This window comes from Frieseomelitta varia, unplaced genomic scaffold (genome assembly GCF_011392965.1).
Source record: "Frieseomelitta varia isolate USP_RPSP 00005682 unplaced genomic scaffold, Fvar_1.2 scaffold_166, whole genome shotgun sequence".
Lineage (NCBI taxonomy): Eukaryota > Metazoa > Arthropoda > Insecta > Hymenoptera > Apidae > Frieseomelitta > Frieseomelitta varia.
This window is the reverse complement of record NW_025109372.1, coordinates 417,354-442,576: the sequence shown is the minus strand read 5'-3', so window position 1 is coordinate 442,576 and position 25,223 is coordinate 417,354. Positions and strand designations below refer to the sequence as shown.

The following is a 25,223-nucleotide window of genomic DNA, read 5'->3' as shown; positions in this document are numbered from 1 at the left end:
ACAAAACTTTTTTTTAATAAAACTTCAAAATAAAAAACTAACTTTATTAATTTTAAATTTTAGTAGAAAGTGATCTTTTTGGTTCACCCTACTTTACACTAATTTCGTCGTATCAAAATTTATGGACATGATGACAATGAAATTTCACAAGTACTCGATCAAACCGTGATCGAAGTCCTTTTACATGTTGAAAAATGTTTGAGAACCCCTGTTCTATACAAAACTTTTTTTTAATAAAACTTCAAAATAAAAAACTAACTTTATTAATTTTAAATTTTAGTAGAAAGTGATCTTTTTGGTCCACCCTACTTTACACTAATTTCGTCGTATCAAAATTTATAGACACGATGACAATGAAATTTCACAAGAACAAGTATTCGATCAAACCGTGATCGAAGTCCTTTCAGATGTTGAAAAATGTTTGAGAACCCCTGTTCTATACAAAACTCTTCTGATGGTGGCATGTCTAATGAAATTGAATATTCGATGTGACGCGGTTAGATACACATATCAGAAGCTTTTAAAGTTCAGTGACACATCTCTTTCTCTCTTACAGGTGGTTTAGGCCCTTGAAATTATTTTTCTTATATCATCGCGAAGTGAGACAAAAATATTCTTTGTTGAAATTATGAATTTAATCGATGTGCGTTAATCGATCTGAAAAGGAAATCGACGAATTGTTACGCAACGTATGTTACATATTGTACATTTCAGTGTTATTGCAATCGAGATTGTAGCATTTTTCAGATTGTAGATTGTATATAGATGGTAGATTTCCGAATACATATCTTGCAAACTTATAATACAATTAAATAGCAATCAACGATCTCACACGCTTAATGTGTGTTCATCACGAACAATCCCGCTTCCGGTTTATGGCCAAACGAAACAGAATAAATGGAAAATTGCGTCATGTAATTTCTAAACACGTATCATTCGCAAGGAATAAAATGCACGAATCTTTTGCATCTCGATTTATATTTTCGTAACCTTCGAACGTGCTTCGACAAAAAGCGGAAGCTGCAAGCTGCGGACTTGTTTATAAAATTTGTTAATGAAATACACGTACCGTTCCCTAAGAATTCTAAATATTACCGTTTCGTATCAATCAACATGCGAAAGTTTACCGAACATTATTGCATTTATAAATTAAAACGTCCGTAAACATTCCGTCGTTACGAAAATTGTTTCAATACCCAAATTGTTAAATCTCTTGGCATCGAAGTATTTTCTTTCGTTTCATGTGAAAATGCATAAACGAAATAAAGGAGAACTATGATTAAAAAGAAAATTGCGCCAATGCTTTAAATAGTAATGTGTTGCGCATATGTACGAACGTGCAATGTATATGTATGTATATAAATACATATATTATACTTCCTTCGAAAGAGTCATCGTGTTCTACCATATGGTTCTCATACTAAAAGATCTGCCTTTTCCGCTTTAAAGAGTATTTCATGAAGTGTTGATAGGTTCGCTTAAACCACGAAAACCGAGGAAACATTGTAAATTTCAACGGACAGCAATGCATAGCACTAAGAAGTCCTATTCCTCTTTAAACTATTAGTTGAAAACAACGTTTTACAAATTGTTATCATTTACAGATAGCGTGACTACTTATTCATATAAAATAATTTTCTGCTTGCACAAGTAATATTTAAAATTGTTCAAAAATATAATATTCAATTTTTATCAACGTATTTTATTTTTAATAGTTTTTTAAAAATTAGGAGAAATAAAATAAAATACAGTAATATTGCTAAATATTGATTCAGAATAATTAACAAACTTACATTAGTTCATTAAACTTACTTTATAATTTAACTTATAATTTTATATCTACATAAACTTAATTTAACAAGTATTATATTCAAAAATAATATACATGTATGTATTTTATAATTTTTGTACAATTTTTAATTTATTAGTTTATAATTGGTTTTTATTTCATATAAAATTCTACACAAAGTTTTCAATTTTTCATTATATATATATATATATATATATATATATATATATATTTTTTTTTTATTTAATACATTATTGAGAACAGTACAGGGAAGAATAAGAGACAAAATTAATGTTAAAAAACTCTTTTATTACTAGATACATAAATTACAATTTGTTTTTATTTTGCTTAATATTTAATCCTCCTAGTTATATAGATGTCTATACGAATACGTATTAATGTAAATGTTTTTTAACTGAAAGGATTAAATATATATGTATCACGTTTTTTAACACATTACGTTAGATATATAGCCTAGATTTTGGATTCCTGAAGCTATCTATAATCCTTTCTTGAACAATTATTTTTCCTGGAATATAACCTGGTACCGATGGTCCTAAAGGTCCACATGGTTCTTCTACACTGGCTTCTTCAATTTTTTTATTACTTATTTCTTCATTGTACCTTATAGATTTGGCATTTATATTAGTTACATCTATAGGTGCATAACCCAAATCTCTGTAAATAGTTAATAACATAATAAATAAATATATTTTTTGCAAATGTTGAAAATTTCGTACGTCATTAAGCTTACTTGTAGGAAATAAGACTTTCCGATAATTGATCAGAAACTTCTTCTTTTGTTATACTTTCGTGCTCGATTGCCTCAAGCTCTGCAAGTCTAGCTTCTTCTTGTTCATCGTAAGAACCAATAACAATAGTTTTTTGAGGTGCTATTTTTAATTCTACAACAGGCTTATTGACGGTTACCAGTTTTTCTTCTGCAATATCAATCATTTGATTTTCAGTTTTTACATCGGTTGGTATTGTACGATGACCGAAGGATAATTTATCTTCTGGAACAAATTGTTTTCCTTGTCTGTAAATTACATTTGGAGCACGAAGATTTTTATACGCAAGAGTAAGAGAAACTGCATCTGCTGGCATTGCTGGGGCTGAATTGTGTTCTTGAGTTTCGCCTAAAAAGTATGCAAATTTGTTTTATATTTCCACACTGAACTAATTCTGATTTATAATTTGATAGTTATTAAACCTGTTGCATCATCAAAACAATCTGAAGAACTGCTACCCATACTTATTTTTGGATATTGTTTTTGTCTGTTTCTAGTATAAATTAAGGGTAAATTATATATTGCAGAATTTGATCCACCAAGTGTTTCAAAATTCATATTTCCATATGATGTTTTGGATGTACTAGATGTAGTATCAGAGGGATCTAATGGAATTGTTTTAATTTTCCCAGTAGCTGTATTTATACAAATTTCATATGGAACTGATGGAGGACAACACACAAATTTGCCAGGATAAGCTGGTGTAACTTTAGTTTTTTCTATTATTTTTCCATGATTAGGTGGAACCACTGGTGGAAGAGGATAACATAAATCACCAATTGGTGAAAACCTACAAATGAAGATTTAATAGAAAAATTTCTGCATGCTCTCTCTCTTTTTTTGCTTGCTATATCATTTATTAAAAAGATAAAAATATATTTATTTAAAAGAATTAGTATAATTATTTAAAAGAATAAATATACCTGGGTGCAACATTGCCATCGAAACTTATAGAATCCTCAATCTCCAAAGTTTCTATTTTTTCCTTCTTACAACTACAATCAGGCTTAGATTTACTAGGATTATTAGAGCAAGATTTAACTTTAATTTCAGATTCTGAAGAGATGCTATCAGTAGATACATCAGTATATACTGAAACGCTTTCACTTTCTACAGTTAAAGTGCTGCCTGTCTTTTGGTTGTTTTTACATCCACAACTATTTGAGTTTTTGCTGCCATTGTTAGAACTGGAGTTTTTTTCACTTTGTGAATTAGAACAATCTACTTGAATATTCTTTGCAATTACAACATCCTTGATTTCTTCTGGCGATACATAATATGTAGGTTTTGGTAGTTTTTGAGCTTTTACAACAACTTCGCTACAGCTACAAGGATTTGAACCTTTGAACAATAGAATTTAATGAGTAATTTAAAAAAAAAAATTAAATTGTATCAAAAATTATTTTATACCTGGTCCCAAGCCTCCGCACGTGCATCCCTCGCTTTGAACCTGAAGTACCAAGCATGCTACTATCAGGATGAAAAGAACGTTTAATACTGTAGACTTCATATTAATGATTCTCGTTCTGTTTCATCCTTAAGTCTGACGACTTTATATACACACAAAAAATCTGAATTCAATGCTAGCTTGCGTAATTTTGTAGCATATTTTATTTCCTGTTATCTTTAAAGATATCTTAAAACTTCCTGTATTTTTGCACAAGCAATTAATTCCTTTCGTGCATAGTATTCATACTTATTAAATTTTTGATAAATACAAATGAATATACGTTTGTATTATATTATGATATGTTTAACGGATGAAGAACGTTGGACGTGATAATTTTATGAATCGATACTTCCGCATTATTTTCATGTTATTGCTTGTAAATCGACGGAGGAAAACTTGCATGATTTTAATTTTATTTGAAATCAAAGATATATTATTTTTTTGTAAATATTTTATTATAAAATATGAATTTTATAATTTAGACAATGTAATGCTTATAAATTAACATTTGCTAATTAATCATATAATAATATATTTACATCTATATACAATACAAAATACATCATTTATCTCACTTATTAAAAAAATCAGCTGCTCTTTGCCTCTGAAGGGGTAAATTAAGTAAATTATCAGTAAGAACAGGACCTTGACACCGTGTATTATTGTTTTTCAATTCAAGATGATTCTCAGATTTTGAAGCTGTATTTATTCGTGGTGTGCTGGGTGTTCTGATGCCTATCAACGGTGTCCTTGAAGATGATATCCTTCGTGGAGTTGGTGTACTTGCAATTCTAAGTTTTTGAGTAGCCAATCTTCTAGCTGCTGGAGACATAGTACTCAAACGATCTATAGTTGATCTTGGTGATGGGCTATGAAAAAAAAAAAAAATGAAAGTCTTTATCTTTTAAAGATAAAGTCTAGATCTTTCAAACAATTATGTAAATAATACGAGAATATTTACGTTGCTAATGATTTTCTTGCTGCTTCTAAAGCCTTGTTTTTTCTATCTCTATGTCTTTCACCAGCTTTTTCTGCTAATTGCAACGCAAGCTGCTCTCTTTTCGGTGGTTCTGCCATTCTGAATGATGGTCCCTGACTTGTTCTTAACAAAGGTGTATCTCCTCCATCTAATCTAAATGGTGTACCTTCTATCTGACCCCATGTCATTAAAGGACTTTCACATTCACCTGGTCTTGGACTTGGTGTTGCTACAAAACTAAATCCATTTACTCTAGGTGTTGGATTTCTCACAATTTCTTTACCATCAACTCCAATTTTTCCGTCATTAGCTTTCGATTGACTTTTTGCTAGTTCGTTAATAGTTTCTTTATTTTGCTGCTCATTGAAAGGGTTGGTACGAAGTCTTGTATTCTCATGTATTATCATTTGCTTCTTCTTTGCTAGATCTATTCTTTCATCAGGAGTTAATTCAACTCCGTCAGGAACGTACATAATATAATTTTTATTTTTGTAATTCCAACTGTCTAATTGTTTAGGCTTTTCATTGCTATTATCAATGGCTAAGGTATCCGACAGTTTGTCATTGATTAACGCCTTTGAATTCTCTTCAGCTTCATAAAGCCACGCAAATTTCAACTTTAATTTTTTCTCTGCTTCAATCATCATTTCCTCAAAGCTTGCATTATCTTCGCTTGTATGTGTACTTAAATATACATCTAATCCTGTTGTAGGTTCAGTTTTGTCTTTGTCTTTCGCGCCTGTATTGAGAGGTATATCTTTTGGTACTTTTGTAGATTTGAATTGTTCATCCTCTGATTCAATTTTGTTCATAGGTGTTTCAAACGTGGCTGGACTAGCAGGTCTTTCGGTTGTTGGTCGTCCTGAACTATATTTCTCATAAAGCTCTCTCATTCTTTTCACGTCGTTTTGTTCCAATGCGTCTAAATACTGATTTTGTGCCTGAAGCTTGTCCAAATGAGGAAAAAAGTCTCTTTGAATAATTTCTCCCATTCTCTTTATATACGTATCTTCGTCTAAAATTTTCGGTTGTAATTTCTTATGTTTTTTCACTACGCCTAATGGTTTTTTAAATATTTCCAGATCTTTTATATTTTTAGCTACTTCTAGGGCTTGGGATCCTGGAGAATCCATTCTCAAACCTAAAAGAATGAACACTTGTAACACAGAACAAAAAAAAAGAAAATAACAAATATTAACAATAGGAAGTAGTTGATAAAAATATACGTGTAAGTTAAATAGGTTAAATGATTGACTTACGTTTCACAAAAGTGAGGTTATATGCTTGATTATATGCTTCTTAAATGCTTTTATTACTATATATCAATATTATATTTATTTATTTTACATTCATTTTTGAAATTAAAGCAAACACTCGATAACAATCCCAACTGTCTCATAAAACTATCCTTGCAACTCTAAATCTGTACACATAGAATTTTGAGAATGACCAAAAGTCACTCATTTGACAACAATTGCATCTAACCTACGAATGGTAATATATCGTTCAACTATGTTATGTGGCGCCATTATACGTCTACAATTAGAATTTACTAAACTGATTGATTTAATTAACTCGGACACAATATTGTTAATACGTACACTTTGTTACAACAATATTATCTTATCATTGCGCTTATATATATATATATATATATTTTGTTATCCAATTTTTTAAATACAAACATAGCTGAAACATTAAGAAAGAAAGAAACATGTTGGATTGGGTTTTCTTATTCGAATTGAAAACTTCAACGCACTACGCGTTTATTTCCGCAAAATGAGAAAGTAAGTCAGAAGAAACTAAGTCAGAAAATAAATTAAGAACTATTAGAATTTATGCTACGTCGACAATGCAACATATGCAGGTGAAGTGACAGGTAAAACTTTTTTCTTCAAAATTTCAAATAAAAACAACAAGCAATTGAAACAAGTCATTTCATATGTATTTCATACGAGTTTAACAGTAAACTTCGATGGTGCAGCATTTGCGCATTGAGAAATGTCGGCCTCGCGTTTACAAGCGGGAAATGAGGATCCAAACTCATCAACGTCGTCGCCCTCGTGCGTAAAACGTAATTGTGCAGAATAGACCCGAGTTCGACGGGGGGTGATCGACACGCCGCGCAAATACGGTCCTGGTTTTGGCTACTCTCAGTAAGTAGCCGAAGTGATATTTTGGTCGAGCTCTGGGACAGTGGGATGGGATATGATTGCCTTCTCGTATTGCTGCGGCTTGAGACATGGACTCTCGGGGAGAAAAGAGGAAGAGAGACCGAGCAAAATGATCCGAGAGGCAGTGAGGTGTTGGAAAGGCACGATGAAAGACATATGAGGATTCCAGCGGCGAGATAGGATATGCCTGCCGACTATGTTACAGCGAAAATCTTTTGAGGCCCGTCTCACGCGTATCGCTGCTGTGTTTCCCATCTTTCTTTTTCTTTTCGCAGAAACTGCGAAAGTATCGAAAACTCTCGGTGAAAATACTCGTTTATTTTTTTCGAGCAACGTCTAATTGATCGCGATTTTGTTGCGTTGCGTTATAAATAGAATACGCCTGTATGTGTACACATACACGGCCGACAAAATAACGCAAGCTCTAGCGTAAAATTCAAACGAGGACGATCGGAACTCTCGTAAGTTTGTGGAGCACGTGGTTCTGTCAACGTTACTTCGAACGTAAGAAAGACGTCCCTCTATTTACGACATAAGGTAAACTTCTTTTAGGTCTTGCTCAGTTCACGGTCAGTGTCTGTCTTCGGATACTTCGCTTGCTTGGACAGTTTTCATGGCGTTAACAGATATGTCCGTCTTTCTTCCTGTTCTTTCCTACCGTGCGTGTTTCTATATAAAATATATCCATTTTCATCGAGGATCCGAGGGAACCAAGAGTAGCAGCTCAAACGCGTATTAAGAAAAAGGCAAAGGAGGGAAAAACACAGGAACAACTTTGCAAATTTTGGCACGAAGTTGAAGTCCAATTTTAAATCATATTTGTTCCAAGTCACCTGTCGTCGTGCAATTAAGAAGGATGAGTCGACAAACGGTTGATTTTATTGTTGCGAGGTTAAGACTGGAACACAAGCTAACGAGTATGCTCGTTACTTTTTCAACGTCAATTACGCGTTATATCCAACGCTTTAATTTTAATAGATATCGTAACGTCTGTTCTTTTAGATTTAAAATTGTTGACTGAGACTACAGGTTACGCTAATTTGGAAAATATATAAGAATATATATAAGAATATATATCGTATTTGGAAGGAAAACTTTCCAAATTTTTATTAATCGAATCGTAGAGTATAGGAGAGAAAAACGCATGAAAACAAACACATACTACATACAGATTTATACCACAATTAAGAGAAAAGAAGGTGATACTAATAATAAAAAGACGTTGTGAACTTTAAATAATAATATCTCTCTACAAATATGTACGGTTAGAAGTATTGCTTTGATATAATATATCTAAAAAATTAGTCAAACATATAGATACATACAGATTTATACCATTAAGAGAAAAGAAGGTGATACTGATAATAAGACATTATGAACTTTAAATAATATCTCTCTACAAATATGTACGGTTAGAAGCATTGCTTTGATATATCTAAAAAATTAGTCAAACATATAGATACATACAGATTTATACCATTAAGAGAAAAAAAAGTGATACTGATAATAAGACGTTGTAAACTTTAAATAATATCTCTCTACAAACGTGTACAGTTAAAAGCATTGCTTTGATATGATATATCTGAAAAATTAGTCAAAAGAAAGGTACGAGGTACCATTAACCCACGTTTTCAAAGTTTTCAATACTCGAATAAAACGCACATGCAGCGAAGGGAGGGCGGTGACGACGAAAAGATTTAAGAAGTAGACAGAGACGAAGGTTGCAGACGTAAAGCGTAAACAGTCGAGGTGCGATTTGACGCGCGCTCGGACCATCCCAAGGCACATCTCCTCGCTCTCTCTCTGAACGTATGCTTTAAGAATCCCGAAGAAGCGAGGAGCAGCCCGATGGCTGGAATCTGTAAATCTGTCATTGCGGCCATATTCGTGTGGCTGGTACCGCAGGATATGAACTTCTGCTCGTCGTATATGCCGTCATCGTATACGAGACGCTAGATCTACACGCGCGTCTTCTCATCTTTTGAGAAAGCTCTTTGCATTGAAACGAAAGCCTCTCCCTATTTCTCGAAATAACAAATGCTTCCTTCTGTGTTCGCGAGACCTCTAAAGAAGGAGAGAGAGAGAGAATTTTGTACAGTTATTTCTTAATAAGTATATCAATTTCTACCATCATTTTGGTGTCGAAATACACCACAAAACAAAAAAAATATTTAACTACTGCCCGTTGTATTTACATTTTTCCAGGTAGTTTTCATCAATTCTGGCAGGTTGGAAGAGTGAGCACAGTTTTCTGAAAAAAGCTGTTCGGTTGTATCAAACTGCATGGAAACTATAAAAGCCTTGGCAGTCGTCACACGTACACGCAGTACTCCCTCTGGTAGCTAGCGATGACGGATTCATAGCCCGTGGAATAACGCAAGACCTCACCCCAAGATGTTTCGGTTTACGGATGCACGCTCCTCCTCGCTTTTTCTTCCTATTTCTCACCCATTTTTTTTCCCCTTCTATCTACCGAGCGATTCATTTGTCGGTCTTTGATCCGAGACCAACAAGCTACCAGCGGAAAATTAGTGAAATTTATCAAGCAATCGCTTTCCTTGGGCTGATGTCTGTCACCTTGTTCTCCTTTTATTTCCAGCGTTCCATCTCAGACGGAATATCATTTCAACGAATAGGATTTCCACTCGAAGAGGCCCGTATTTGGGTGGGCGAGGAGACAAGTGACATACAGCAGACATTTCGTCGGCTATTCTTTAAAGAAAGAACACCAAGATTCACTTAGACTGATTGAGTATTACAAAGTTATTTATATACAATTCTTTCTTTTCAATTCTGCTGTCTCTCTCGCTTTCCTAAGTTTACTTGATTTCTTTTTAAAAGATTTATTATTATTTAGATGAATTGTCGTTGTTGCAACGTTGGAGTCCTGCTCATCGAGAGAAAGCAGTTTCTTTCAAGTGTCTGTGAAGAATGGATCTCCGGCAACAGCTGGTTCCAGGGAAGAGAGTTGCCACCAGCAACGCAGTGTCACCTAAGCCCCTCCTGTAAGGGTTAGGGGTTAACTTCCACGGGGACTAGCTAGTACCTACGAGAAAGATGAAAGAATCAGCGAAGATAGGCCGACGGGCGGCTTTTTATTACCGGCGCCGTCACGCGTCACCGATAAGCGCGGTCTTTCTGTAGAGTGTGTAGTCTGTACTAGCACCAGTTGTCTCAAAACATGAGATCTCTTCTTTCTCCTCCTCGCTTCTGCCTTCGTTGTCCCTGTTCCTCCAGAGTTAAAAGAAACTGTCTATTTCTCGTATATCAAAAATTTCAGAATTTCATTTGTTCCTTTTTAGAACAAAGTATTATCCTGATTTAAAATTAATTTTGATATTTCGGTATTGCTTTGAGCTAGGTTACTCCTCTCATTTTTATTCTTTTTTGCGGAAACACATGAATGACTGCGAAACGTTCTCGTGAATGCACGAGGGAAGATGTTCACCGAGAGTCATTAAGGATACAGTATATAATATGTTTACACAACGAGGTTCCTCGCGTCACCATCAATCATAGCGCACGTCGGTCCACCCGTTTTTCTACATTTAGGAACTGTCAGACCCGAGACGCTCGAATGCTCGAGTTCTATGTTACTTCGCTTTGTTGGCATTTTAGTTTGTCATTTCTAACAGTCCCGACAGTCAAACCGTGTACAAGAAGTACACGCTACGTATGCACGCATATTACACGAACGTTTAGCAAGACAATTTTCGAAAATTTTGATCTCGACATTTCGGGGATAATTTGAAGAAAAGAAGTCACCAGAGATGACGAGGGGACCACAGGAGAGGGAATTCGCAGAAGGTTGTAAAAACTGACTTTCAAACTCAAGTGCTTGATTCCAGGTTTCTCGTTTACTTCATAAACTGTTCATTCTCCTCTTTCGGACACGTTGTGTAACACGAGAGGACAAGAACGAATTTCGAAACACAATAGTAACAGAATACTTGAAGAATAATTTATTAAGGCACTTAGTAGCCTTAAGCTACTCTCATGGGTTGTCACGGTGCGTTTACTTTCCCGTCTTGGCTCGAGAGCGTTTTAGGCTCGTTTGGCATTTCAGACACCCTGTATAAATAGATGCACTTTGCTCCTACAAAAGGCACTTTCTTTTTCGACCAGCCCGCCACGGACCTACGACACCAACTGATTTGCATCACGCGATTTGATCGTCGTGAGCACACCAGTGGAAAACTTTGCGATTCATTCTCTTACACATCTGCAAGATCCTTCAGTAAATCATTAACGTGAGCGTTCTGATGTATTTTAAAAAGTAAATTAAATATATCGTTGAACGTGTCAAGTGTTTTTTTTTTTTTTTTTTTTTTTTTTTTTAATAAATAAGGGGCAAGTTTTTATATAAAAACAATAACTTAACATTTACTTAAGGATCCTGCGCCGATCATATATCATTATTCTCAAGTCACAAAGATATATATACGTATAATTTATGTGACAATGCTATAACTATATATATATATATATATATATATACTATATACTTAAACAAAATTAATTGACATCATCTTTGGCATATATAACTTTGACAAAATGTTTCTTACATTATCAAGGCACGATCTTTGAACTTGTACTCTGTCCAACACTTACTTGTCCGATAGAAATATTTCCATCGAACAATTTTTAACAACAAGCATTTACCGTATAAAAAAAAAAAAAAGAAAGAAAAAAGATACTACTCTCGTCAGTAATCACAATCGTTCACAATTTTATCAAAATTGTTCATGAAAATTCCCGATGAAAGAGAAAGAGAGATAGAGGGAGAGAGATCCGAGTTACCGTGGCCCGTACAGCGACGGTCCAGTGTGAGGATGATGAGGATGCGCAGGATAGTGGACGGAGTTCATGTGGGCTGTTGGTTGCCCATGGTGTCCAGGATAAGTCCAAGGTCCTGCCGCGGTGCTACCATAAAACTGATGATGCTCCTGGCTGGATATGCCTGGGATTTGCACGGTGGGTATCGTGTTCACGTAGTTCGACGTCAGAACGCTGGTGCTCCCTGTTGCAGGTCTCTTGGCAGGATTCTGCATGCTCGAGACAGCGACGGAGTCGCACTCGTCCGACTCACAGTCACGGAAACCTTTCGCGAACGGATTGCTGGCGATCTTCAGCTGAGTGATACGATGATTCTGGTAAGCTGTGACCGCGGTGAACCGAGTTTCCGGAAAGGTGAAGGTTTTGAAGTTCTCCGTGCGGGGGTCCGGCGCGGAACCAGGCGGCGAGGGTGCCACCACAACGTGGCATCGTGGTTGATACCGGTGCATCGAGTTCAGGATTATCTGCAACAAAATAATCATCATTTACACGTATATATAGCATATAAATAGTATATATATATATATATATATATATATATATATATATATATATATAGTTGTAGTATTTTAATTATAGTATATAAATAGTATATATATATATATATATATATATATATAGTTTTTTTATAGTATTCTAATTTAGTATTAGTAAATATAGTATTTTAATATTAGTAAATATAGTATTTTAGTATTAGTAAATTTAATATTTTAGTAAACTTAGTATTAGTAAATATAGTATTTTAGTATTAGTAAATTTAGTATTAGTAAATATAGTATTTTAGTATTAGTAAATTTAGTATTAGTAAATATAGTATTTTAGTATTAATAAATTTAGTATTAGTAAATATAGTATTTTAGTATTAGTAAATATAGTATTTTAATATTAGTAAATATAGTATTTTAGTATTAGTAAATTTAATATTTTAGTAAATTTAGTATTAGTAAATATAGTATTTTAGTATTTTAGTAAATTTAGTATTAGTAAATATAGTATTTTAGTATTAGTAAATTTAGTGTTAGTAAATATAGTATTTTAGTATTAGTAAATATAGTATTTTAATTTAGTATATAAATAGTATATATATATAGTTTTTTTTATAGTATTTTAATGTAACATATAAATAGTATATATATAGTTTTTTTTATAGTATTTTAATTTATTATATAAATAGTATATATATATATATATATAGTCTTTTTATAATATTTTAATTTATTATATAAATAGCATATACGTAGCATATAAATAGATATAAATAGTATGTATATATAGTATATAAATTTAGAAAGAGTTAAATATAAATCTCTCTCAGGTAAGTTGATAGGTATCTCGAGTCTTTCTATTATCACTTTCTATAATCATTCTTATTGTTTATAATTTGTTTTATTTTTAATATTTTTATTAGTTCATGTTAGTGCTTATTGTTATGATCAAACAATTATTATTATTATTATTGACAGATCGTGGTTGTAAGGGATAAGAAGAAAAAGAAAAAGAAGAAGAAGAACAAAAAAACACATGTGAGGATCTTCCTTCTCTTAGAAAAAGGATCAGCGGCGGTCACAATGTTTGACAGCCACGAGAGACTCGGTGACTAATTAGTGTAAAAACTAACCCCCGATTTTCTCTGGCAATCCGACACCTTCGTCCTTCCTCTCGCACACACTGGCATATGCTGGCTCCGGGGCATGTGTTTCTTTGAATACACATGAAAAAGGAGTGGACGAAATGGGGAGAGAAGAGGAGTCATCCTCACGATATACAGAATGTGTGTACGTGTGTGGCCTAACGCCGGCGACCAAAGCGCGACTTCGGTTAGCAATTGTTCCAACAGTCGTCTTTACTCTTCTTTGTTCACTTTCGTTTTCAAATACTTCGCGAGCCAGTGATTTCCTACGACTCCAAGGATTTTCTATGATTTTAAAACTCTTTCGTTGCGTTTGAAGACACAAAGGCGCCAATTAAGAAACCGAGATCGTTAAGCGTTTCAACGCTGGATTCCAACTTTTTTATAAAAACCCCGACGGCGCAATTAAAGGAACAAACTGTTCCATAGCGCGTGCAAAGAAGAAGGGTCAACCCCCCAGAATTCTTTCTGCGCGAAACGCAATAAATTTCCCGAACGCGGAACACGAGCTGAAGAGTCTCTTCTTTCTGTTTTCAAAACACCCGGTGCCACGGTGTTCGTCAGGAAAAATCTCGTCCTATCCAGATGATTTTCCACTCGATTCTCGTCAGTCGCCGAGATGATTTACTTCTGTTCCTTTTCACAAGAATTATTAAAACAATACCGAGTTTCTCTCTCTCTCTCCCTCTCTCTCAAATTATTAGAACAAGCTGTCAGACGCGATTTACTTGCATTTCAGATAATCGACGATACGTTGAACGACGATGTGATTGTACACGTTTTGAAATAAATGGATGAGAGTTAAAAGCAACCAGATTGAAGTCAATTGCGAGAGGATGAGCTGTGACATTGTACGTGTGTTTGTGTGACGGATATTACGATAGTCTGAAGATTTTTGCACACCGTGTCCCTTCGCTGATCAACGACTGACGAATCAGCCGAAGGCAAATTCTGATTAATATCAGTATGTGCCAATACGCTTCAACACTCTGAGGGCACTTCTCATTTGCAATGGTGCCTGACACGTTGGATTTGGCACGGACACGTAGGCACGATTATTTTTGGCCCACTTGCAGGTGCATTAGGACATAATGAAAAGGAACGAGGAGGGTTGAGAGAAGAAAAGAATTCCTCGAGGTTCGACACTCGGTTACAAATTGGAATGTAATACGCTACTGTCGTACAAACCTGCCTTTTACTCTGTATGATTACACACTTATACCTCTCTTTTAACAATTAGTTAACCAGGCAGTGATTTATTAAAAATTTTGTACATATTTATCAACACCCATTATCCTTTGTACTTTGACATTTCATTAGAATCAGTTGTTATTAATAAGGAATAGTAAATATTTCAATTGCATCAAACTTCAATAATTTCACAAACTATATAGGATTGAGTAATGGGTCCATCATTCATTGTGATTGTTATACACACATCAATGTTATATAAATATGCAACTGAGTTAAAAGCTCCAGTTAAAATGTCTTATCTTAGCACTTAAGATATGATAAAATACAGAATTTCTTCAAGTTCTTTCATCACCAGTTGTTCTGGGATAATATCTTATAATAGAGAATATAAATATTTTATAATAGACAATATAATAGAGAAAACTTCAGTTCCTTTGGGGATACAGTAGACAGAATTATATTTTAACTTGTGAGAACAACAGTGCAGCTGTTCCTCACACATACAAAATGAAATTGGTATAATAATTTTCTGTTAAAAAGTTTTCTAATTTAACGAACTTTAAAGTGAAAGTCAAACACCAAGAAGATTTAGTTTTCTGAAAAATAACTTTCTACGTTACAGGAATGAAGAATTCTCTTACGCGAGTCGTAAACACATCCAAAGTTTTCCCAGGCTTCCACCACAGCTTAGTTTATATTATACATGTTTACGTTACTTTGTGTGCGGTATAGTTTACTATTGCCGCTCCTCGCGACGGTAGAACAATAGAATTAATAAGCCATAAACAAGAGGGTAACGTGAAATTCGACAAGAGGTAACAATATTTAGATTTCTCGATATTACCGATCACTAATGTTCAATAGTTCATGGCTACGTGTCAGTAAAACGTGTAGCATGAAATGATTTACTTTTCTGTAATTTTCCCTAATTTTGTAAGTTTGACATTAGAACTACCAAAATGACCATTTGAATATTTCTGTTAAATATGTAAAATTTATAAATATAAAACAGTATATTTTTGGAGACTTGAATAATCCTTCGTAAAATACATAAATAAAAGCTTGTGTACCCTGTTGTACTGTGAATATTTTCTGTTTCATTTATTTTAACGTCACTGATGGGAATTTTGTGCTTCGGTCGTCGGTAACTCTAGTGTTAAAATATTCGCGATATTTTGCAGAAATATTCCCCCGGAAGGGAGCTGCAAAGTTCAATGATTCGTTCCGTTAGCGATAAAGCTTCATCTGCCAGCAAGACATAAATCTGAACAACGTGTTAAAACAATTACCACTACTAATTACTCGTAAGACGATAATAGCTTCTAATGAAACCATGCTTCATTGTCGCGCTGTGTAGCCCCGATTTATTGTTTTGCGCCCGATGAAATTGCTCGGGAGAGACCGTTTCGTAGGCGTTTCATGCGCGTGTCATAAACAAAGCTGAGATTTTTCACGATTGTCGAGGGATTCGTTAATAAACAGGAAGATGAACGGTCGAAGGAGGAAGAGGAAGAACAAGCACACGGAACATCGGAGGAGGGGATTAATTGTCTCGTAAAACTTTTGCGTACGTCGGGGTAACGCCGTTGTAATTTCTCCGTGGAGGACAGGCTCGTATCTCAGGTCAATTAAGGCGAACTCGTCCGTAAACGACAAGCACATGGAACGCGATACATCTCTCATTCTACTTTATCGCATAGGTGTTTCTATTTTATGTCACCTTCGAGCCGTGTATCGTCGCGAGTAAAAGTTTCAGCAAAACTCGTCGAAAATAAAAAAGGACATGGGCGAGTGTGTATCACTTACGTGTCCGTTGTCGTCGAGCTGATTGTTTGTGAGTTTCAGCTTATCGAAAGAAACTGGCTGCTTCATCCAGTGAGCTCCGCTCGCGGGGCTGTCAGGGTGTACGTGAATCCTTGGGGGTGAGACTGGATCCGCGCGACCAGCAACCACCCAAGCGCTGCTGTGAAAAGCGTATCTGTATCGTTTGTCGTCGCAGGGCACGAAATCCATAACTAGCAGATAATCGGCAGTGGGGTCCAAACCGAAAAATCGACACTGCAAAATAATACGTTTCAGATCTCTTACACAGGACGATCTCTCTTCCATCCGTGCTCGTGTGTTAGGTGCAAGATCAACGTCGCCTGATACCTGAAACGTGGGGAACATCCTTCTTCCAGCTTTGGTGACGATCATCTCCGTTCCCAATTGATGGAATTCTTCCCAAAGAGGCTTCGCTTCCAACGCAGCCCCGGCACCGACGAGAGCCGGATGGAGAGGCCTCTTCGAGCTGGCATCTTCCGTCGAATTCGCGCCATTCTCGCTCGGATGATGATCGCTGTGATTGTGGCTGTTGTTGTTGCTGTCGTTGTTGCGCGATTGAACGGCAGCCGACGAAGAGATGGACGAGTTGGCGACGTGCGGAGTTAGGGACGACTTCGACAAGTTTGGGCTGCGTGATCGTTTCACCCGTCCCGCCGATTGCAAACATGCTGATGAGATGACACAACAGGTTACAGAATGTTAGGTGACGATGTTTCTGATTGAATAAAATAGGTAAAGGTACCTTCCATTTGTTGCATCGGGGATGGTACGTTCGTTATGGGTTGAGCGTGATGATGAGATTGGTGATGAGACGGCCATTGTTGATAACAACAATCGGTAGTAACGTCGTGTCGTTGATCATGTTGCCGTTGCATTTTTTTACCGATCCTCGAATTGCTTCCGACACACGATTCACTTACAATTACCCAGGAATCGTTTTTTTTTTTTTTTTTTTTTTCTTTTTAATTACATAATTCGTTTCGACAAATCGCACGATTAATCACGTTCACTCAGCGTTTCCATAACTGGCAACCAAAACTGTTACAACACGTACACTTCCGCAATTCCTTTTACTTTCGTTCAACAGCGAGTAAACAACAATATAAACGTAGAAAACAATTTGAACGACACGTGCAACGTGGGTATATATCGTTTGTCAATGTTGAGACCTGAGTGGGGAGAAAAAAGAAGAGATCGGTAAACCGAGATTCGTAGGATTCTTATCTTTCGTGATCGCTCATTACAACGTTCCGAAGTAATCAGCAAGGTTCGAGATCCTGAGCCGAATATCAGAGGTTGCCCGACATCGTCGACGAGCTCTCACACCTCTCGTCAACAGGACTTGTCCTCACCTCGAGATCCGGACGCTGACAAGGCTCAAAGGCGCCGTGGTGTGAACGCGGCATCGGATGAATCAGAAAGAACTCCCCCGAGTCGACTACACCTCGTGGCTTATCATCGAAACATCACTCTCCGATTTATGCCCTCTCTCTTTCCGCAGTGAAATCTCCTCCTCTCCTTTCTGCCGGTTCTTCCTCTCTCTGGAGGTGAAACCGATCGAGAAACACCGGGAGGAGGATCAGGAGGAAGGGAGAAGCGTCCACGAGGAGGGAGGGGTTTCTCAAAGATCCTCCTACACGGGCACTCACGCCAGGCCACGGCTCGCGTTCACGAGACGCTGACTACATCCTCTTCCTCCGCGTCTCGTGCCAAAAGGCGGGGTCTTCGAGGTCGGGACAAACACTCGGGGGTAGCTCGGTACATCTTCAGGGACGAGGCTCGTCTCTCGTGTACCTCGGCGCTAAGCCATCCCAGTTAATTGATCGAAATAAAGTGTTGATTCCTCTCATAAGGTGATACGTTTCCTCTCACACGGGTGATGCAGGTTCGTTCCCTCCGAGCATTATATTCTAAAGCTACTCTGTTACGTAATTATATATGTTATTGTGTTTTATGTGATTATTGATCGAATTGCTCGAGGATCTTTGTCATCTTCGATTCTCAAACTTGCAGATTTAGTAAGTTACTTTCGTCGTTTTCTTTCTTGAAAGAAATTGAGACGTATTTCGAAAGAGAACTTAAAAAATGATTTTATTTCTTAATGGGAATTTCTTCATTCTGTGATACATTGCGTTACACTGACAATGAGTGGAAGATTGTTGTAAATACTTACTTACAGACACACTTATTCACAAGTAGTATTTTCAATTCCTGTGATTACTCGGTAGTCGTGCATCGAGGTCTGATATAAATTCATAATATATGTATAAATATCATGTCACGATATGTACAAATAATGTATGAATATTTAAAATTGTCAGCATTATTAAATAATATCTGATCAGAATGTATTTATTTGCATGGGAATCTGAGTCCATATAAATATAAACTCCTAAAATATTTAATTAAAAAAAGAGTAGTCGAGTAACGCATTTGGAAAAATGGAAAGATTTTTTTTCAATTAAATATTACGAATTTATTATTGTGGACATTTTATTCGCAACAATATCATTAATAGTACCAGTAGTTTTTTTCAGGTATGTGTATAAAACGTCTCGTGAAAAAATTAAGGATCAAACAAGATGACTATAAAGTATGAAAAAAAAAAAATGTTATGGATATATCAAAGATTGTGCCTGAACGTATTAAACATAAATGAGTGGATGAGTGTGTTTTTTGTGAATTTTATTTAGAAGATAGAAATTAATGTACAATTACAAGGGAGGCGGACATGATGGGTGTTATTTGTTGCGCTAATTTTTTACAGAACAGTACCTCATGATTTCTTCTTATATACGTATTGTGACATCACTGAAAAATAGTTTTACATTCTACATGATACGTGAAAAAGATTACATTAAAGGAACACGAACAAGATCGATAATAAAATATGAATGTGTTTGCATGACATTAGTGAAATTATTCCCGACAAAAGGGACCGTTAATGTTTATATGATGAAATCCTTACAAATCGGGGTTTCTTCTTATATTTCTTGTTTTTTCTTGAATCGTATGTATACATATGCATAACTTTGCTACCTGCATTATACACATTTACAGCCTGTTTTCTTATTAATTCTATTATTACCATTCCCTTTCGGAAATTAGTAACCGCAATGCACGTCGTGAAGAATCCAATGAAACTTCACTATGATACGACACTTTATATCATAAATTTATTTCGGGATACAGGTATAAATAAGGAATATATATATGTATATATATAAGTCTTCTTTCTTTTCTTTTTCCTTCTGTTTTTTAAAAATATTCATTGAAATCGATTTTTTACTGAACAGCTAAAACATTCTGCTTTTTTTGCGATTTATAAAAATTTAATTACAAAAGCACATTCTACAAAAACGGTCTCTTTACGAAAGTCGTATCTGTATGTCACTTACAAATTTTGTGCAATTTACAGAAATGTAACAAAGCCAAATTTATATATCACATTTTGAAATGTTTGTCGTTAAAAACCACTATGTACTCGATATTATGTATATATTAATCTCATTAATAAGGTAGGTATGTATACCATCAAAGCGAAGAATGGCACAATAAAATTGCCTCTAACATTATATCAACTGTACCATGCCATGTTTTTTTTCTTTTTTTCTTTTTTTTTCTTTTTTTTCTTTTTTTTTTTTTAATCAGTGATATCGCAAATGGTCTCTAAAATGTTAAGCAACGAATTAAGAATGAATTGCCATGAAAATTTCTCGTAGTTCGCAACAATATATTATCCTAATAGAATTTCATAATTGCGATGAATTTCTAATCTAATCTCGAGTAACTGAACTTATTGTTAATTTTTTTTTTATAGACACCCATTTAATAGCATTTTTTCCCTCTTACTTTGAGTGCTTCTATTTTAATAACGAACGTTTCTTATTTTTTTTTGCTTAACAAACTATACCCCTTCAGAATTTTTTTTTACTTAAAATGTGATCGTTAATGTATGGGTGGAGTTCATGATAAATTCAAAAATAATATGATAATAGCGTTGATAATAATAATAGCGATATTAGGAGAAATAATAACAATAACATCTTTTCTCTTACAAGAACTTAATGTCTTAAAAGACTGTGGGTTTCAAGGAAGTTATTTTGAAATTCTAAACATTGCGTTCAAAAGAAAATATGAGAAACAAATCTAAGGACTTCACTTCTTCTTGCTTTTGTTATTTCCACCACCTCGAGGAGGCGTCACTGGTCTATTCGCATTCAGGCCACCATACGTTAATTTTTTTTTATCAGCTGGCTTTAGAATTTGGAAACTACACATTAGTGTTTCATCTACAGACATCATAGCTCCGGCATTATCAAATTCACCACAGTAGTTTGGTGCTGAGAACAGGGTAACTAATTGTCTCTTTGCAAAGAATTCATAGCCATCCTCTACCACCTAAAAATTTTACATATTTTTACTTAGTACTTTCAAAATTTATCGAATTGTAAAATTATTGATTAAATAAGACACATTTGCAATTTACTACCATGTCATGAAATTAGACAAAGACAATTCAGAACCGAATAATGTACTAAAATTAAAGGTTCTATCAGGCATATGACATACATACCTGATGAGCACGACATATGAGGTCAAAGTCATGCTTATGTAAAAATTTGGCAACTACTTCAGCTCCGAATGTAAATGATACTCCACGGTCATTTTCTCCCCAACCCATTGTATCTTTGTCTGGATCAGACCACAATAAATCACATAATAAGCCTTGATCAGGTACATCTGTTGGTCGCATGATACGTCTGATCTGTTCCATGTTTTGTAGATCTGGACTAAGGCCACCATGGCAACAAAATATTTTTTCATCCACTATTGCCGCAACAGGTAAGCAGTTGAAACAATCCGTAAACGTTTTCCATAGTTTAATGTTGTAACGTCGTTTGCCTGAACAACATCAGAAAGGAAAGGTGATACGAGAGCTTAAAATTTTAGGCTAGGTTAATAAGGTACAATTTGAATGAAGTTTCTTACATTCATCATAAAATCCATATATCCTATTAATGGATGCGCATTCATGGTTTCCACGAAGTAAAAAAAAGTTCTCTGGATATTTGATTTTATAGGCAAGAAGGAGACAAATCGTCTCTAATGATTGTTTTCCTCTATCAACGTAATCTCCTAGAAATAGATAGTTACTCTCTGGTGGAAATCCACCATATTCGAACAGTCGCAGTAAGTCATAATATTGCCCATGGATATCACCTTAAAAATTAAATTCATATTATATTTTGTACACACAAAGCTTTTCACAGTAACATATAATCAAAAATTAGAAAAAAAGAAAAAGATAAAATTACCACATATTTTAAGCGGTGCTTCAAGTTCTAGCAGAATAGGTTGTGATAAAAAAATTTCACGTGACTTCAAGCAAAGTCCCTTTATTTCTCCTTCTGTCAATTGTACATTTTTTCCTGGCCTAGCTCCTCGCACTATAAAATTGAAATACAGTCTTCATTTAAATACAATAAAAGATAATCTGAAAGCATAAGAATTAAATACCTAAAAAGTGTATAATAAGGGGATTTATTTTCTTACAACAGTAGTAACAATACTGAACATTTCAAAATCACTTTTATTTGTTAATATATATGTATTCAATGTCATTTCATAAATAATAGAAGCAAGTAAAAATAAAAATTACATTGCAAAAGCACGTAACAAGAGTACATTGGAGCAATTATTGAAACTTAAACCGATTAAAGCCTCGTCTAAGAACCTGCGATTTCTCTTATACACACTGTCAATTCTACTTTATGTAAACAAACAATTGTCCGTTCCTGTAGAATATTTAAGATCAGTTATATTTAAAGATAGTTGCGTAATCGATCAAAGGAAAACAGATAAGAAAAAGATAAAAGAATAAAAAGGAAGACAGCAAGACGCAATACCTTGAGACTCGAGTACCTTTGCTCGGGATTGCAAGGGAGCGAGTTACGCGTACGAGGGAAGTATAACGAAGGGTGACGCGGGCGACAGTTCGGATCTCATCACACCCCCCCGCTGGCAGGGCAAATGAGCAGAGCTTTACCTTCCAAAAGCCGAGCTATGATGTTGTCAATATTAAGTTTGTCTGATTCAGCCATCGGGCCGGGGTTTCGTGCGCGTCCCGGGCTTCACACTGAGCACCTTCCTTCGAGGATGACCTTTGATTCTCGTCGATTTCACTTGTGTCGCTCGCAGCACTCAATTGCATTCGCGGTTTCGGACAATATACCCGCAATGGCCGCCCGGACAACCGCGCACTCCACTCCCTTTTACCCCCTCCACGAGTTCGAGCTCCTTCTGTTCGATAGACCTCGATTGGTCGATCTATCGAATCATAAGACGATACGCGCACGGAACACGTTGACCCTGCAACGATTAGTAGCAATTTTGACGCTACCGACAACTAAAAAACAACTTGCAAATTATTTCGAGTTGCAAAATTATCTAGGAAATTAAGTAAGAAACTGCCATTTCGAGGTTAAGTATAAAAAGAACTAAAATTGGTGTGCTTCGTGTTCGCATAGTCTAGGGATATTTCGTGATGAAGAAATTGATAGTGAAATACCCTAGGACGATTTAAAGTTATTTCATTTCCTGAAATTTATTTATTTTAACAAATTGGCGGACTACGCATTTGTAAACAATTTTATTTCAGATTTCGAATCATTAAAAAATTTTTCGGAACAAAGCTTTTGTCAATCGAGGAGTAATCATCGTTTTACACGTCTCTACAAATTATCGTAGAATCTGTTATACATCACACGTTTAGGTATCAAACAAGTCGAAGTTAGCGGTGTTTGATACGCAATCGCACAATTTCTCTTGTAAAAGTTATAAAAGATGCCAGAAAACGTGGTAAATATAACGTTTATTTCTGCAATTTTTTTTCCACATTATCATCATTCGATGTAGCAGCGAGTAAATCGATTGCAATTTGTTTAAAATTTCTCAAATGACGCCGTAGGTTATATTGTCGCGTCCGTTTAGAAACAAAACACGATATTATGAATCTGTTTGATTTAAAAAATATCTCGTCTTGCAAAGTTGATGTAACAAATTTTTTGAGTATACACTTTTGAAATTTCTTGTTCATATATATATTTGTAAATGATTTTATGTTGATTTGTAGCTAAATGGAGATCATGTGGACGTGAAGAGTGCTAACTGTGAAACTCAGGATAACGATGAAGACACTAACGAAGTAGACGTACATTTTGAACCAATAATTTCTTTGCCATTGATAGAGGTATCCAATAATGAAGAAGACGAAGTTGAAATGATTAAAATGTAAATTTAGCCTATCAAAGTTATTTATGCGCGTAATTTTTTTTTTTATCTGATGTTAATGATATATTATGTTTTATTTGCAGGAGAGCAAAATTATATCGTTACGATTCTTCTAGTAATCCTGCGGAATGGAAAGAACGTGGCACTGGAGAAGTTAAATTATTAAGACATAAAACAAAAAATACAGTAAGAGTTGTAATGCGTAGAGATAAAACGCTTAAAATCTGTGCTAATCATTTTGTAACTCCTTGGATGGAATTGAAACCCAACTGTGGCAGTGATAGGGCATGGGTATGGAGCGTACTTGCCGATTATGCAGATGAGCAGCTTAAGCCGGAGCTACTTGCCATACGATTTGCAAATGTAGAAAGTAAACAGACATATTATCAATGAATAAAAATATATTTATGTATATGGAAAAAATTTAAATTATTAGTCATTAATATAACTGTTATTAATATTCTGTGCTGTAGATGCAACTGTTTGGAAAGAAGCGTTTGAAAAGGCAAAGAAGATAGTGGGCTCTGAATGTGAAATATATGCTGGTAAAAATAACTGCGAAGAAAAACATGTTGAGAGTGATAGTGAACCTTCTAGTGATGTAAGTTATAGTGAAAGTACTGATAATGAAGAACAAGCTAATAAATTGACAGAAGGAGATTTAAAAATTGGAAGTAATAGAATTGAGGAAGTGGAAGCTTCTGAGAAGCAAATAAAAGATGAAGAAAGTATGGAGAAGGTATCTAAAGAACTGGAACAATTGCAAGTAAAGGATATGGAGGAGAAGTAAAAATCTATATCTTCATCAATTAGAAATGTTAATGATAAATGCACATTCCATAACATAAACATAAACATACATGTATGCATATGCTTAAATATTTGATCATTGAATTTAATGTAGAAAAAATATTTTAACAACAACGTGTTAATAGACAGGTTAAACAAAGTTTCAATTTATAAATAGTACAATATTTATATGGTTGTTATGCGTTATCTGTGATTTTTTAATGAAAAATATTTTAGCATTTATACCACGATGAAAAAAATTAAACACGTTAAATTCAAAAGAAATGAGAAGTTTAGAAATAGGACAGCTGCTTAATATTTTAAATATGTGAGAATTTATTCAATTGCATTTTTATTAAATTTTTAAAGCTACTTCTATACTATATGTTTTTATGTATACCATATGTTAGCATGAAATAATATTAAAATTTTAGTGTTTATAAAAACATGTTTAAAAAAAAAATTGGAAATTGA

The 25,223-nt window shown here is 34.8% G+C and overlaps 5 protein-coding genes and 1 long non-coding RNA gene across 7 annotated transcripts; 2 read left to right on the top strand and 4 right to left on the bottom strand.

Annotated features, from left to right (window-relative positions):
- The first annotated feature begins 705 nt into the window (after positions 1–705).
- Positions 706–2,516, top strand: LOC122538550. The gene is made up of 2 exons (XR_006308871.1): positions 706–1,650; positions 2,255–2,516. It is a non-coding gene; the product is annotated as an uncharacterized LOC122538550 (long non-coding RNA).
- On the bottom strand, positions 2,157–4,368 carry LOC122538538. The gene is made up of 5 exons (XM_043672716.1): positions 3,991–4,368; positions 3,504–3,921; positions 3,003–3,370; positions 2,544–2,928; positions 2,157–2,467 (listed from the first exon to the last, which is right to left on the bottom strand). Exons 1-5 carry the CDS (start codon positions 4,088–4,090, stop codon positions 2,251–2,253), a joined length of 1,488 nt encoding a protein of 495 aa, XP_043528651.1. The 5' UTR covers positions 4,091–4,368; the 3' UTR covers positions 2,157–2,250.
- A 156-nt stretch (positions 4,369–4,524) lies between these two features.
- Positions 4,525–6,547, bottom strand: LOC122538539 (splicing factor ESS-2 homolog). Its single transcript, XM_043672718.1, has 3 exons — positions 6,269–6,547; positions 4,992–6,150; positions 4,525–4,899 (listed from the first exon to the last, which is right to left on the bottom strand). Exons 2-3 carry the CDS (start codon positions 6,140–6,142, stop codon positions 4,602–4,604), a joined length of 1,449 nt encoding a protein of 482 aa, XP_043528653.1. The 5' UTR covers positions 6,143–6,150; positions 6,269–6,547; the 3' UTR covers positions 4,525–4,601.
- Positions 6,548–11,421: 4,874 nt separating this feature from the next.
- LOC122538541 (T-box transcription factor TBX10-like) lies at positions 11,422–18,491 on the bottom strand. Its single transcript, XM_043672721.1, has 4 exons — positions 17,410–18,491; positions 16,995–17,335; positions 16,650–16,901; positions 11,422–12,483 (listed from the first exon to the last, which is right to left on the bottom strand). The coding sequence occupies exons 1-4, from the start codon at positions 17,540–17,542 to the stop codon at positions 11,980–11,982; spliced, it is 1,230 nt and encodes a 409-aa protein (XP_043528656.1). The 5' UTR covers positions 17,543–18,491; the 3' UTR covers positions 11,422–11,979.
- Positions 18,492–19,670: 1,179 nt separating this feature from the next.
- On the bottom strand, positions 19,671–22,954 carry LOC122538544 (serine/threonine-protein phosphatase alpha-2 isoform). Its single transcript, XM_043672724.1, has 5 exons — positions 22,717–22,954; positions 21,986–22,117; positions 21,660–21,890; positions 21,244–21,572; positions 19,671–21,068 (listed from the first exon to the last, which is right to left on the bottom strand). Exons 1-5 carry the CDS (start codon positions 22,769–22,771, stop codon positions 20,826–20,828), a joined length of 990 nt encoding a protein of 329 aa, XP_043528659.1. The 5' UTR covers positions 22,772–22,954; the 3' UTR covers positions 19,671–20,825.
- A 328-nt stretch (positions 22,955–23,282) lies between these two features.
- Positions 23,283–25,214, top strand: LOC122538547 (ran-specific GTPase-activating protein-like). 2 transcript variants are annotated; one of them, XM_043672733.1, is made up of 4 exons: positions 23,283–23,528; positions 23,803–23,960; positions 24,044–24,330; positions 24,434–25,214. In XM_043672733.1, the coding sequence occupies exons 1-4, from the start codon at positions 23,514–23,516 to the stop codon at positions 24,748–24,750; spliced, it is 777 nt and encodes a 258-aa protein (XP_043528668.1). In that variant the 5' UTR covers positions 23,283–23,513; the 3' UTR covers positions 24,751–25,214. The 2 variants fall into 2 exon arrangements, with proteins under 2 accessions (XP_043528668.1, XP_043528667.1); XM_043672732.1 differs by lacking the exon at positions 23,283–23,528 and adding an exon at positions 23,663–23,722.
- The last annotated feature ends 9 nt before the right edge of the window (positions 25,215–25,223 follow it).

Bases quoted from the DNA above. Each gene is read 5' to 3' on its own strand.
- LOC122538538 (XM_043672716.1), bottom strand. From the start codon at position 4,090: ATGAAGTCTACAGTATTAAACGTTCTTTTCATCCTGATAGTAGCATGC. The intron at 3,922-3,990 runs GTATAAAATAAT...TATTGTTCAAAG, and splicing joins GTGCGGAGGCTTGGGACCAG to GTTCAAATCCTTGTAGCTGT. The intron at 2,929-3,002 runs GTTTAATAACTA...CATACTTTTTAG, and splicing joins TTGTTTTGATGATGCAACAG to GCGAAACTCAAGAACACAAT.
- LOC122538539 (XM_043672718.1), bottom strand. From the start codon at position 6,142: ATGGATTCTCCAGGATCCCAAGCCCTAGAAGTAGCTAAAAATATAAAA. The intron at 4,900-4,991 runs GTAAATATTCTC...TTTTTTTCATAG, and splicing joins GCAAGAAAATCATTAGCAAC to CCCATCACCAAGATCAACTA.
- LOC122538541 (XM_043672721.1), bottom strand. From the start codon at position 17,542: ATGCAACGGCAACATGATCAACGACACGACGTTACTACCGATTGTTGT. The intron at 17,336-17,409 runs GTACCTTTACCT...TCATCTCATCAG, and splicing joins CCCGATGCAACAAATGGAAG to CATGTTTGCAATCGGCGGGA. The intron at 12,484-16,649 runs GTAAGTGATACA...ATTTTGTTGCAG, and splicing joins AGCTCGACGACAACGGACAC to ATAATCCTGAACTCGATGCA.
- LOC122538544 (XM_043672724.1), bottom strand. From the start codon at position 22,771: ATGGCTGAATCAGACAAACTTAATATTGACAACATCATAGCTCGGCTT. The intron at 21,891-21,985 runs GTAATTTTATCT...TTAATTTTTAAG, and splicing joins AGCACCGCTTAAAATATGTG to GTGATATCCATGGGCAATAT. The intron at 21,069-21,243 runs GTATGTATGTCA...TAAAATTTTTAG, and splicing joins TCATATGTCGTGCTCATCAG to GTGGTAGAGGATGGCTATGA.
- LOC122538547 (XM_043672732.1), top strand. From the start codon at position 23,678: ATGAATCTGTTTGATTTAAAAAATATCTCGTCTTGCAAAGTTGAT. The intron at 23,723-23,802 runs GTAACAAATTTT...GTTGATTTGTAG, and splicing joins TCTCGTCTTGCAAAGTTGAT to CTAAATGGAGATCATGTGGA. The intron at 23,961-24,043 runs GTAAATTTAGCC...TTTTATTTGCAG, and splicing joins GAAGTTGAAATGATTAAAAT to GAGAGCAAAATTATATCGTT.